The sequence below is a fragment of the Maniola hyperantus genome, chromosome 4, assembly GCF_902806685.2.
Source record: "Maniola hyperantus chromosome 4, iAphHyp1.2, whole genome shotgun sequence".
Lineage (NCBI taxonomy): Eukaryota > Metazoa > Arthropoda > Insecta > Lepidoptera > Nymphalidae > Maniola > Maniola hyperantus.
Genome location: NC_048539.1, coordinates 9082012 through 9097398, shown reverse-complemented (window position 1 = coordinate 9097398; position 15387 = coordinate 9082012). Strand labels below are relative to the sequence as shown.

General features: G+C 35.8%; 1 protein-coding gene across 1 annotated transcript; it reads left to right on the top strand.

Annotated features, from left to right (window-relative positions):
* Window positions 1-3496: 3496 nt before the first annotated feature.
* Window positions 3497-13398, top strand: Cndp2 (Cytosolic non-specific dipeptidase 2). Its single transcript, XM_034968211.2, has 9 exons — window positions 3497-3922; window positions 4400-4597; window positions 4897-5158; window positions 6638-6785; window positions 7998-8098; window positions 10540-10670; window positions 11398-11520; window positions 12107-12265; window positions 12813-13398. The coding sequence occupies exons 1-9, from the start codon at window positions 3518-3520 to the stop codon at window positions 12861-12863; spliced, it is 1578 nt and encodes a 525-aa protein (XP_034824102.1). The 5' UTR covers window positions 3497-3517; the 3' UTR covers window positions 12864-13398.
* Window positions 13399-15387: the final 1989 nt, after the last annotated feature.

Here is a 15387-nt window from a genome sequence, read left to right as displayed (position 1 = left end):
CCGGTTTTTCCCGCTAAACAAGTGAAACTAATTAGGAGCAACATTATCATTTACGAAATTGGGTGAAACTAGCCCCAATTTTATCGAAGGCAAAATACAAAAAAACAATCTAACCACACAAATAAACCACACATTTTTAGACAAGTGAGTTTATAAATGAAATATTTTTCACAGCCATGAAGATATTTATTTTGAATAGGTATTTAGTGTTTATTGTAAAACAAAATTATAATAGTGAATTAAAATTTTATTGAGTTAAATACATAGTGAAACTACCGTCAAAGTTACTAAAAAGAACCAAAAATCAGTTTAAATTACTGAATGTATAAACACAGATACTAAAGTCTTTCCTAAATCTTTTAAAAATACTTTTTTGAAAGATTGAGATAATACAATGTCGTAGATAGTTCTGATGTATTTCTCTGCTACGTCCAAATTGACTAAAGCCTCGATCAAGCAGCTGCATTTCAAAATGTACGGCAAAAAAGTTATTTTATTACCAGTTGAATCGCCGCACAACTTGGGAAGCCATATTCTAGAGTTCAAAGAATTTAAAGAGTGTTTCTCACGTAATTTCACATCATGTTCCGTTCTCAAATCTCCTTCCAATTCTGTATTAGTGTCCACATCTTGATATTTTTTCATGTGGGTAGCTTGTGTACTTTGATGGGATACCTCTACTTGAAATGCTATTGCTTTATCTTCTTTCACGATATTTCTAGTCTGCTCAATAATAAAATTCAATTCATCGTCAGTTGTTACCAATTTCGTGTTATAAATCAATCGCATACAGTAACTTAAATCACAATGTTCTTCCACTGGTATGGGACAAATAAAATTTATCGTTATACTACTGCATGTGAAAGCTTTACACAAAATAAGACATAATATATTATCATGTAATATGCTTATCGTGTTTATATTGATGTTTCTGAAGATGCTTTTTAAACGTAAGCCTTGAGTAATATTTTGAAAATACCATTTGAAATACATTGGAGACAAAGCTGTTTCAGGCACGTAATTATTTTCAAGTGTACTTTTATCCATAATAATTTCATTGTTTCTTGTTACTTGAATATTAGTATAATATCTTAAATCTTTTTCTACTAAAAGAATACACGCATTTTGCGCATGAGTGATTTTGGAGATACTAGTGGAGACTCTGGTTTTATCACTGGTTAAAATATAAGAAGAGCTATTGCACCTTTTTTCTAGCGATGTGGTGATCATCCTATTTATTGTTTTATAATGATAATGATCATAATCTATATAAATTCGTATGAAGTAACCAATGCATTCCCTAGTTTCAGAAAATGATATGTCTAGATTATTTAGCACATCATTAATTGAGACTTCACAAACCATTTTATTCGTTTTAGATTGAATCTGTAAATTGTGTTTGTGCTCGTGTCTTTCAACGTCTAAGTAAAGAAATATTTTACATTCATTTCCAGGTTCTTTTGGAAATTTAGTGGGAAGTAAATCAGTATGTTTTGAAAACAAAAAGCGTTCATTAAAAAAAATCATACTGATACTTATTATTTTTGTTAGAATATCTTTCGCTCTTCTGATTGTGGTCTATTATATTATTATTTTTTATTATTTTAGTATACATTACTTTTTTGGTGGGATCGGAAAATGACACAATATTTGGATTCCTCCCACGTAAGTTGTGGTAAGCCACAAAATTATTAGGTAGTGTCTATTTGCTATTACGCTTGGATTATTTCGAAATCTATTTCTTTGTAGCACAGAACATTATTAGCAATATTAGTAGGTAGATAGGTACCTATTATAATGTATTAATGCAAGAAATTGTTGACTTTGTTTTGAGCCATAAATAAACCCCTATCATTACTTCCTACTTCAATGGCCATAACTTAATGACCTTCGGTAACAATATTAACCAGTAGATACAATTTTCATTTTAAATAGGCTTATCTTTAGATTATTTATGAATAAAATTTATAATTAGGTATGTAAAGCCGACATTTTCACTTTTATGTCATAGTCCTCTCATGTCTCATAGTCAAAGTGGCATATTTTTATACAATGCAAAAAAATTAACTCCTCACGCGCCATTTGAACTTTTTGTGTCAAATTAATTTCATGTCGAAAGTATGATTTTACCACAGGATTTTACAATAGTCCTTATTTTAAAGGTGAACGTACTTTCGACATGACAGTTGACCCATAGAGTTATGAAGTCGGTTAAAAATGGCGCGTGAGGAGTCATTTAAAGTTTTGTACGGACTGTACACGGCATTTATAACTTAAAAAGTAGCAGGGTTTATTTTTCCTTTTTCAGTTAATAGGATTTGGGCCTATTATACTTCCCTGGGGAACTCAATATGAAATTATCAAAGAATTTCTAAGTACTACTTCGTAGGAAATTATTTCATGGGAATTATTTTCTAAGTGATTTCCTGATGATACATGGATGATACTCTGCTTGAGTTGTGCATGCTAAATATAGATTAGAGAATATTATCTCTAGCGAGAGCGAAATGTTATGATGCTCCCAAAAACCAAACCAGTGTAGAAGCCTGCAGGGCCACAATATGACGCTTCGAGTTCAGACTACTGAGAAGCCGCTTTTACGGCAAAGGAGTATTTTGTGTGGTTCGTTAAACAGGTAGTTAAGTACTTTAAAAGCAGGGTTTGTAAAAAACTCGATATGCATTTATAATAAACCAGTCACAGCACGCGGCAGAAATGTATGTACATTACGTACATCGGCCTTTAGAATGACATTTCGGCTTTGTAGAGCGTTGTTCCTGTCACTCATACCTATATGACGTTTTGTCGGTCGCACCGACAGAGGCAGTGCTCTAGCTATCTCCTAAAGGTCGATTAACATTACATTCGGCCGCGTACTGTACTATAGATATACTTTTCTAAATTTCTATGTACCTATCTTGCTTTCCGAGCCGATAAGATGGTGTACTTAGTTGTAATGTTAGGTAAACTTTTTACGATTTGAAAAGAGCAACTGCTGAATTTCTTGCTGGCTCTTCTCAGTAGAATCCGCATTCCAAACCGGTGGTAGAGTCAGAAACGCAGCATAAGAGACACTAGTTGTCCTACATTAAATAAATATGATTAGATTTTATATGCAAAAAAGATACAATTTTTGCACTTATGTTTAATCGTCAAAATCGGTTAGAGTTTAAACCATGTTTAAACGGACAGGTCGTGAAAAGTTATATTTACACAGAGAAACGCATTTTTTATATAATTGATTATATTATAATAATAAAGCCTGACCAAAAAATAAATACACAGACTGCTAAAATCATAACCCTTCCTTTTGGCTTTGCCGTAGTCTAGTAAAAAACCATAGAGATAGTATAGTAAAAAACCGTAAAATTCAGTGTAAAGCATAGATTGTGTAAAGCTTCGTAACCGTAAAGCAGGAATCCAGGCCCAATGAGCACGTTATTAAAAAATAAATATGTCACTAGATTGTCAATTTGACAGTTTTAAATGTCACTGTCGAGTTCAACTTTAGTTTGAAATGTCGGCTACTTTGATTACAACAAGAACATTACGAGTTTTAAGTGGTTGTAGATTGCCAGTGATAGCATCATCAAGTAATAAATTCCGCCCCTTTTGTTATCCATATTCAGTCGGTAGCAAACAAGTAGCAAAGAAAATGGCAGCTGAGAAGGCCTTACCGCAGATATTTCAGTACGTCGATCAGAATGTAGAATCATATAAAAGCCTTTTAAAAGAGGCTGTTGCAATTCCATCGGTTTCAAGTGACGCTAAGCACCGCGATGACTGTGTCCGTATGGTGGAGTGGATGAAGGATAAGTTGAAAGAAGTCGGTGCGTCGACTGAACTTAGGGATATTGGCTTCCAAACACTTGAGGGTAAACAAGTGAAACTACCCCCGGTTCTTGTTGCTGTTTTGGGAAACGTAAGTTATTTATTCGTTACCTGAAGTCATAGAAAATAACACTATCAATATTGTGTCTTGGTTCTAGTATTGCAGGATTTCAAGAACATCTGAATACATTGTGATACTGTCAATACCATCAATATTTCCTCGATACAGGAATGCTGTATCGCGTATCGCGTGTTAATATTGATACAGGTCTCATACTAGACCAGAAGTAAAAGGAGTAAAAATAATAAGAATAAGTTTTCTTCTTCACTTCTTGTGAAATAAATAGCAAATATTTAATTCTATATTTGCCTGTGAATAGTTAACTTCTTTAATCTTTACGATAACTGTGTTGAAGATGAGAATAGTGTAGTAGCAGTTGCTATTTTAAATTAGTGTTATATAAAGAAAGTTGAAATTAAATGTAAAATTAATATCAGTTTTTTAATTATCTTACTTAATTAAATTATGATATTTTAAGTTTTTATCTGCTCTATATTTTTGTTTTAGGATCCTAAAAAAAACACAATCTGTATATATGGCCATTTGGATGTACAACCAGCCTTAAAGTCAGATGGTTGGAACACCGAGCCTTTTGAATTAGTGGAGAGAGATGGAAAGTTATTTGGGAGAGGGTCTACAGATGACAAAGGACCAGTGTTGGGTTGGCTCCATGCCATCAATGCTTATAAAAATACTGGATCTGAGGTATGTTACCCATAGCATAGCATATAGCATTTATTACAGATATTACAGAGTACCTATAAAGTATTTTATACTATGTATTTACTGCCATAGGTAGCAGTGAAAAAAATTGTGTTAAAATTTAATTAGGATGAGATCTATAGACCATACTTTGACTTTGCTCAGACTTAAGTTCTAGTTAAAATGGGAGAGATTTATATCAGCGATATAATGCTGTCTCATTTTAACAGTGTCTTAAGTCAGAGTGAATTCAAAATATGTTTTATATGTTTCAGACTTAGATTCTCATGTTTTTTCAACAGTTGCCAGTGAATTTAAAGTTTATATTTGAGTGTATGGAGGAATCTAGCTCACAAGGACTTGATGAATTGCTAATGGAAAAGTTAAAGCCTGAAGGTTTCTTTGATACAGTTGATTTTGTGTGCATTTCTGATAACTACTGGCTGGGCACCACTAAGCCTTGCATCACATATGGCTTAAGAGGCATTAGCTATTACTTTTTGGAAATTGAGTGTGCCAAAATGGATCTGCACAGTGGAGTGTACGGGGGAACTGTCTATGAAGGTAATTAATATTTATAACTAAACTATAACTAAGATAGGTAACTATGGGTGATACTTTTGAAAATAATAATGTAAGAATAAGCCATGTTTCTTGCTGTTTCTTCCCAGTAGGAAGAGCCATCATAACCAGCAGTAGACTTAGTTGAAGATTCAAAAGCACTTGTTGAAGTTTTTTGGGTAAAAATTATTATTATTATTATTTTTAAAATGTAATAAGAATAACTTAGTTGAGTTAACTCAAAGTATGAATACAAACATTTTGTTTGAAAGTCTGAGATATTTTTTACAAGAGAAGTGGTCAGTTTAAATGTATAATAGTACATTATGAATTATGATTAATTGTAACTTAAGTAGTAAATTATTGCAAAGCGCTATAATACGCTGTGCAATAATAGATATTATTATTGTTGTTAAAGAATTTATTTTGAAAAAAAGTAACTCAATGGGAAATTAACAGTAACATAAACTTAAGATAATAATGTTGTTTGGCACAGTGGTGAACAACAACACAATCGTAACATATAAGGTAGAACTATAAAATGTACATGGCAATTTATTTATTTTATATGTAAAATGTACATAATTTATTTAATTTGGCAATAGACTCAGATATTTTTAAAAACTAAAGTCTTTGTCTCTTTTAAAAATGTTTACTTCTGTAGGTAATTTAACATTAGTTTTAAAAGTTACGTTCTTAATACCGTAATTAGTGTGTGATCTTCTTAAAAAATCTGTGTTATTTAGAAGTTGGAGTCTGTTGGACTGTTCTTTATGTTTTAAATGTGTATTAGATGCAGTTTTAGATCATTCAGTGTCCAGTTTTCTTTTGTCTTAAATGTGTACTAAGTGCGGATTTCGATCACGCAAGGCTATAAACTACCAGATGTTTATTGTCAGGCAATAACTAACGTAATCAAGTTAAAGCTGTAAATAGCAAAATGTTGATAAAATGTATGATTGTAACATATCAGTATCAGCAAAATCCAAACAATGATTTATTGTGCTCACATTACTGTAATTCTGTATCAATAGCCGTTTTTAGGTATAATTGCTCAACAATTTGACACTATCCTAATTTTTAGGGTTCTGTACCTAAAAAGGAAAAAAGAACTCTAAGAGCGATCACGCACTCATCCGATCCGAATCCGTGAAAATACGGATATAAAAAAAATATCAATGGCATATGTAATAAAAGCTACCATACAAATAGTTCTATGACTACTTCGGTTTTCTACTATAGCATTTATTTATTTATTCTAGCATACAAGATATCAGAATAATCAGACAGTGAACAGGATGTTTGCATCCGGTTATAGATTTTTTTTAAAGGCACAATCATTGGCGAATGCTACACACTCGATCTATAGTAAAATAATAATAAAAATATTTAAAAATAACTATTTCTATGATACTGCTACTTGAATTACTTAACTTTTGAATCCTTGTATTTAGTTATTAAATAATCTAGTTTAATTTTCAGCAATGTCCGATTTAATATGTCTCATGAACACTCTGGTCGATAAAGATGGCAAGATCCTCATAACAGATATGTACAAATCTGTTGCTCCATTGTTAGAGACTGAAAAACAACTTTACAATACAATTGATTTCGACCCTGAAGCATACAGGTATGTTAAATAATTATCGCTATATTTACTTGTATTTATATTTATTTTCACGACCTCCCTGGCGCAGTGGTAAGCACTTATTAGTGGAAGGTCCCGGGTTCGAATCCTGGCAGGAGTTTGGAATTTTATAATTTCTAAATTTATGGTCTGGTCTGGTGGAAGGCTTCGGCCCACCCTACTTAAAATACTGTTTTTAGTGGTGAGGCATTTTTAAAATCAGTATTAGTAGCTTTAGAACATTATCTTATTAAACATCCACTTAATGCTTTACAAAATAAGTTACGCTTTCGCTCCAAATACATATCAAGTTATCAGATATAATATGGAATTTGAGATAGTTATAATTTATGATACGAGATAGGTACCTATTTCAGGAATAAATTGCTAGGTAACAAACAAGATAAGGTAATTTTATCGATTGATTTCTATAAAGCAAATATGAGCTGATAATAAGATAATATTATCTTAATTTTCTATATTTTTAGGGTTCCGTACCTCAAAAGGAAAAACGGAACCCTTATAGGATCACTTTGTTGTCTGTCTGTCTGTCTGTCTGTCTGTTTGTCTGTCTGTCTGTCAAGAAACCTACAGGGTACTTCCCGTTGACCTAGAATCATGAAATTTGGCAGGTAGGTAGATCTTATAGCTGACATTTGGGGAAAAATCTGAAAACCGTGAATTTAGGGTTAGGGCACAAAAAAAAATTAAATTGTGGTCATGAACTAATAATTAGTATTTTCAATTTTCGAAGTAAGTAACTATATCAAGTGGGGTATCATATGAAAGGTTTTCACTTGTGCATTCTAAAACAGATTTTTATTTATTTTTATGCATCATAGTTTTTGAATTATCGTGCTAAATGTCGAAAAAATACGACTGTAGTACGGAACCCTCATTGCGCGAGCCTGACTCGCACTTGGCCGGTTTTTTTTTCTATATATGTTTGGATACCCGTGTGATGCCCGCGACTTCGCGTGGATGTAGGTTTTTAAAAATCCTGTGGTAACTTTGATTTCGATTTTTTTAACAGACATAACGAGGTTGCTAAGTATTTATAAGATAAGTGTAGGTACTTAACCACAGATAGATGAGGATAGATTGGTTAAATCATTATTAATGTCGGCCGTAAGAAAGGAAATGGTCTTGTAAAAGAAATTTTAAGGACTTGTAAGTTAAGGTTATTAAAGATCAAAAGTTATTTCTGTCTTTCAGAAAGTCCATAGACGCTTATAAGCTCCCCCACAATGCTGTTAAAGAGCAACTCCTAATGCACCGCTGGCGGTATCCCAGTTTATCTCTCCATGGCATTGAAGGTAAGGTACCACCACCTCCCATGGCCCCACCAACCTCGCGGTTATATGGGCCGAAACGCGGGAGGGCGCCCGTTCGGTACTTGCTCGGTGGCTCTTTCCCGGGGCGCCTTCTTGACTCCCTACAAATTCTTTCTTTCCTGTCCTTGTCCCTAATTGGTCTTTCTCCCCTTTCTGGGGCAGACGTACACAACACGCAGATCCCCGCGTGCCCCGCGGTCCGGATCCTTCCTCAAACACCCACTGGTCCACGATCACGGTCCGAGCTGTTCCGCCTCTTGTGCCAGTGGTGCGCGAACTCCCGTAGCTTGCCGAAGTTTTCCGCCGAGGCAACGAGGTCCTGGTAGTGAACCGGACCCTCCTCCTCGCGAACAATCCCGTCCAGCAGGGCGCACCGGAGGTCCTCGTACAGCGCACACTCCCACAAGACGTGGTGGAGGTCTTCCTCCGCCAGTCCGCACAAGCAACCACCACTCTCCACGAGGCACATGTCATGCAGGCGCTTGTTGAAGCATCCATGGCCTGTCAGGATCTGCGAGGTCTCATAGTCCGGTAAGGTAGTCAAAGGTAAGGTACCGGTAAGTAGAGTCCGCGACAGGTTGAGAGGCCAATTGTGGTATGAGGCGGGGGACGCCCCGCACACCGGCACGTCACCCGCGCTGGCCGACACTGGGGTAGCGCGGAGGCTGTGCGGGTGTGTGGGACGTTCCCTCCCCGATTGCCATTTCAACCTGTCGCGTACTATACTTAATCAACTATAGTTGATACAAGCTTTTCTAAAAATAAACTTAATCTACATAAGCCACTTGTCTGACTGCTGACGATTAGCGATAAACGAACTAAGCTGAAAATTAGAAACGAGTTGGTGAGTAATGAGAAGCGAGTATGGGACTGTTTTGTCGCTGGGCTATCAACGAGTGTGCGAATACGACGGGTTATTACTTGAGACATACATTAACTGCGCAAATTGTTTTGACCGCTAAGAGAGCGTCGCTGAGCGAGTTTTTCTTTGATAGCCCTTGTTGCTGCGACAGACTAGTGAAGAGAAAGTTCTCGCCAACAGTGTGCATAGTCAGCGATCAACTGATATACCTATTTATCTCTTTTACTGATACGTAGTAAGTATGCATCGAGTGTACGTTTATTACGAAGTACAAGCGCGAAAATAGGCGGTAGCTACACCCTATCAGTGGAAAGAAGTATAGCGCTCTCTCCATTACGCACGATTGGTTGGTGACTCAAAATGGTTAGAGACTTTTGCCTCTTTGTATGTGATTACGTAACACAGAGAGCACTATACTAACTTCTTTCTGCGAATAGGGTATAGTCGTGGAACGTCGCGGTCGTCTGCGGTGGGATAAGTGCCTTATAGTTTGTCTTTTTGTACAATAGCATTTTATTAAGTACTTACCTATTTGGGAATGGTAATCATTCTACCTATATTGTATTCATTAATACGTTCATTATTATTTCGACGCAATTTCCCTTAGAAAAACAACAATATCGCTTTTGAAATCGCTTAGAAGATTGCTGGAACACAGGAAAAATTCGAACTGAGGAGGTCAAATTGATTGAACCCAATCTTCAAAGAAACAACTTGTTATTGTTTTCCTCTATATTTTATAGACACAATTGCCAATTTTACTTGGCACGAATGTGTTTAATGGAAAAGTTTTATTAATACTTTAGTAAAATGTCAGCGACATTTTTTCCACGTTTTGTAGCCGCAACTGCCACAAGTCTGCCACGCTATAAACTAAACATATTGTTTTACATATTTATATTCAAACTTTATTATTAGAAAGCCGTCAAACTGAAAAACATTTTGTTGATGAGATATTGCTCTTATATTTATACTAGCTTATGCTCGCGACTTCGTCCGCGTGGACTAGGTACACAAATTTCAAACCTATCTATTTCACCCCCTTAGGAACTGAATTTTCGAAAATCCTTTCTTAGCGGATGCCTACGCTACGTCATAATAGCTATCTATCTGCATGCTAAATTTCAGCCCGATCCGTCCAGTAGTTTGAGATGTGCGTTGATAGATCAGTCAGTCAGTCAGTCACCTTTTCCTTTTATATATTTAGATTATTGCTTAATAAATACAATATTTACAAAATGTATCTACAGTAGGTAAATAGTACTTAAAGAAAATAAAGTAAAATCAATATCATAGAATGAATGTTAGATATATGACGGATACGCAAATGTTCTTTTTTAAACATTTACAGATCTCTCACATATTGAGCTTCCTTCCTACATCCTTGAGCTTTGTTTTAAAATCTTTTATATCACTTACTACCCTCCGAGTTCATTGGTACAAGTGTTGGTATATTGGTCTCCCTGAACTCGGTAGGCAACTCAATAAGCATTATCTAAATATATACATATTTATTGATAGAGATTATTATTAGATGATAATATATTTCCATTAATTAAAGGTGCCCACCATCAAGTGGGAGCGAAGACCGTTATTCCAGGAAAAGTAGTCGGTAAATTCTCCATCCGGATAGTGCCAAACCAGGAGCCAGAGGAGGTCGAAAAATTGGTGTTTGACTATATCAACAAAAAGGTATGAGCTATTCTTCTTACGTAAGCTTTTCTATTTAACTTACTTGATTAAATGATATCCTAATACTGAATCTTGAATTTTTTTTTGAACTTATATACCTATTATAAGATAAAGATTTAAATTTAAGAGTTAAATGGACCTAATGGCATCTTGTTTGAAAGTTACCGGCTTTAATTTCCGGTTTTCGAGAGGTACTAAGATATTTACGGCATACGGGTACATATATCCTGATTAGATCCCCAAAAGGGTCTCGGGATTCAGCCAAAATATTGATCGAAACCGAGTAATTTTCTAGTAAGCGCCAAAATTGAACGAACTGTTACGATGTCGCGAGAGCGCAATGGAAGAGGTGAAGAAAGACTTCGGTTGAAGGTTGTGGCGATAGCGGATTAATCGGCTTCGGCTGCAGCCAGAAGTCGCCTTTGGGTCGGACACTATACACAACTAGACAATAGGGATGATGACTACTAGTAAAATCAGCGACTTTTTATCAAACGTCTTTTATCTTAGTATGGCAGTTTGTATGAAATACACAGATGTGACGTCATACACATTTGACGTTATTTGGCGTACTTTTTTAGTTAAATCAATAATTAAAAATAGATAGCAAACTACCTAGCAGTGAATGTGGATTTTACGAATTTTGGAAGACCCTTTATTTGATCATCCCCATTCAAACAGATGGATGAACTCCGGATATTAAAGTGTTTGTTTATATTACGTGCAGTGGGCCGAGCGTGGTTCTCCCAACAAGATGAGCATCTCAGCGCAGAGCGGCCGCGCCTGGACCGAAGACCCCGACCACCCGCACTACCAGGCCGCCGCCAGGGCCACCAAGCTCATTTACCAGGTAACTAATCCGCCACACGAAACTTGAACAATGCGCAGCAGTCGATTTTAAGGAAGAACTGCAGCAGTGATGTGCCAAGGCTATATATATAGCACCACATGACCTAAATCCGCACTTAAGTAACGCTTAAATCCGTAACTAATAATGGACTGCGTGACAGGTAAGCGTTGCTAATGTGCGGGTTTAGATCACGCAGTTGCTCGTAAGTAAATCTAACTATTAGTGCATGACAGCGAACAGCTTAGCTAGAATTAATGTATGTATATGCAAAGCTAGAACGCTCACCATAGATAGTGACCAGTTGAGAGAATAAATGGCAACGCATTGGCGATTCCTCTGGTGTTGCAAATGTCCATAGGCGGCGGTAATCGCTTAACATCAGGTGACCCGCTTGCTCAGGTACTCTGCTGGTACTCAATGGAGTGCTGAAAAAAAACTTTTTTTGAGGCTGGGATCTACGAGTCACCGAATGAGTACTGTGGTTTGCTGCGGCTACTTATTGACGCGAGAACCTTCTGTGCTCCATAGTACTTTTTTATCCATATGATCTTTTGCTTTTGTGATATTGACTTGCATTTTTATACAGACTGACCCGGACATGTCTCGTGAAGGAGGGTCTATTCCCGTAACGATCACACTGCAAGAGGCCAGCGGAAAGAACGTACTACTGCTGCCGATGGGCGCCGGCGACGATATGGCGCACTCGCAGAACGAGAAGCTCAACGTACGCAACTACATCGAGGGGGTAAGTGTTACGTGCTCACAGACTGTCCCGTGGACTCGTGGAGGCGGCTCGATCCCCTAAAGATCACACCGCAAGAGGCCAGCGAAAAAAATACGCTGCTGCTGTCATAAAAAAGGAAACAATCGCCAAAAGTTAAAAAAGTCGTTTAATTTTTATTGGACAGAATTCTTAGAAAAACCTTTTAAAAACAATATTCTGTTATAAAGTATAGTTCTTCTGTATCTTATAATTACTTCTGTAAAAATGTTGTGTGTGCAATAAAGAATTCTAAATAAATAAATAAAAATATTTGAGTTTACTGATCATAAAAACGTAAGCTGTTGTAAAAATTTTACAAAGTGGACGCTATTTCGATTTTTGCTGTTGGACTGAATTTTTCATAATCGATTCCTGTGTTCGATGGAAATATTTGCCATAAAAAGGAAACTTGTGCCAAAATTTTAAAAGAATATCCGTCGGAAAATAAGCAAACGTAGTACATAGCACGTACACATTGGATACCTACACACAAACATTTTGTAAATTGTAATATTTTTTTCTTTTTCAGATCAAACTTTTTGCTGCCTATCTTTATGAAGTTGGGAAACTGCCAAAATGAATTTTTGTTTATAGGATAAATACGAAAGATCGACGTTTAAAGTTAGAACTATGTAGTTTAATTTTAACAATAGCATTTTACATAAATTCAGCATAAAATGTTAATAATAAAAATAACCTTTTCATATTTTGCTCTATAGGTACTAAGTACCTATTATTTTAGTCATAATTATAATATTATTTGTCAGGGTTTTTTACGTACCACGAACCACCAACTGTTACGTGACAAATAATGTGTGTGTGTGTTCACATTCCTTGTTAAGTACAATTTAAATAACTACAATTTTTAATGTAATATGCATTGATTACATAGTGCCTTATGATATGAATAAAGCATAATAAATTGAAGTACCCTAGTTCCGTTATTGAAAAAATGCGTCGAACTATTATTTTTTAAATACATATAATAATAATAATTCGATAATTGACTATGAAACGTCGCTTTGTATTAAGTTGCATAATCATTTTCATTTTCTACGTTGTATACTTTGAATTTATATAATTTTATTGAAATATACAAGAATGGTTTATTTAAATTCACTTTTATTTAACACACGATAATTTAAGTAAATTATTTTCTGCCGGTGCGCTGTTACCCTCCCCGCTACCTCGAACACCCAAAATGTATGTTCTGTGCAACGTCGTGCGCAAACTTCAGGGGCGCATTTACGTTTGAATCGTACTATGCTCCGCATCATATAGACGTGAGCATGATCAACCCATCGCCGGCCCACTAAACACGGCTCTTGTCTCAGAATTGGAAGAGCTTAGGCGATAGTCCCGCTGGCTAAATGCGGATTGGCAGACTTCAAAAAATATCTTTGAGAACATGAAAATCTCAGGCATGCAGGTTTCCTCACAATGTTTATATTTGATTGGTGCGTGCCCGGCCGAATAGGAGGCCGACATGCTTTTTATATAGTTAAGTATAACGTGAAGATATTGGACCTGGAGAGTGACAAAGGCTACTTTTTACCCCGGAAAATCAAAGAGTTCCCACGGGATTTTTAAAAGCCTAATTCCACGCGGACGAAGTCGCAGGCATCAGCAAGTATTGAATATTTGAGAAAAAAATCGTTGTTTGTAGCTTCGCTTGACATTGCACCAATGTACCTTGAGTCTAAACGTTTGATTATATTTAAAATCACAATAGGGTATTTTACCCTTTTTTGGAAAGTGTCTTAATTTGATCCCAAAGTAATAATAAACTACCAAATAAAATCAAAAATTTTATTCGATCGATAAGTGCAATAAATTTTACATGTTAAATTTTGCCGCGAAAACGCTACCCGCCATCTTTTTAGGTTCATGAGCTGTCATGACGTCACACAGATTGATAAGCAACGGGGTTTTCTTAGTGAAATACATCACAATTATTATTTCACAATCCATGTGACGTCACAACTATTTCTAATACTATCTTTTTAATACATTTTTAATATTTTTTTTCGCTTGGTGTAAGATACCGTATTGCCCCGCGGGTAGTCAAAGATTATTGAGGTCGCATTTAATCTGCAGTCACTGATAAGAGCCGACAATAGATTAATCACGCGAACATTCAGACTTTCTACTTTTCTAAATGAATGTCTGTGTTCTACTGACACAGGTCACGAATATCGAACGAAACAATTTTTTTCAGTGTTGATATTTTGGTATACAAGCTTGAACAAAACACCGATAACTTGTAGGGTCAGCAATCAGTACCTACCCTTATTTTAATGCGAAAGTGTGTTTGTTTGTTGGTTTGTCCTCCAATCACGTTGCAACGGTGCAACGGATTGACGTGATTTTTGCATGAGTGGAGACCTGAAGAGTGACATAGGCTACTTTTTAACCCGGAAAATCAAAGAGTTCCCACGGGATTTTTAAAAAACCTAATTCCACGCGGACGAAGTCGCGGGCATCAGCTAGTATTTTCATGAATTATCTAAAACCTAAGGTAAGTAAGTAGTGAAGGTACCTAGAAATATAAATGTTTTATCCAAATAAACTTTATTGACTGTATAGGTTACTTACGAGCTTATGATCGCGACTTCGTCCGCGTGGACTACACATTCAAACCCCTGTTTTACCGCCTTAGTAAATTTTGAAAAAGAAAAAGAAGAAGGAAGAAGAGTAGTAGAATTTTAAATTAAATTTTATAATTTATTCGATTTTGACAAAAAAGCTTAATTAGGTGATGCGAAAAGCTCTCGGCCTGGGCTCGATTTCCGGCCGATTTTACTGATGCTCTGAAAAACCTGAAAGCCAAATTAGAAATTTAAAAATAGTTTAGAGAAGAGATAAAACGCCACACTGTCAAAATTGTTAAGACTAAATATTTGTTAGTTTACAAATATCTACTTTAGTGTACCTACTTTAGGTATACCTACTTAATTATTTTAAAATCCTCGTCTGCAGTTCGGGTACTAAAATTTGCCACTCGACTATAATTTTCTACATGGCTCAACTTAAAACAACTATTTCCAGATTCGGGTAGTGCAAGGTGTTAGTGACAATAATTACGATATAAGTAAGTAGGCAAA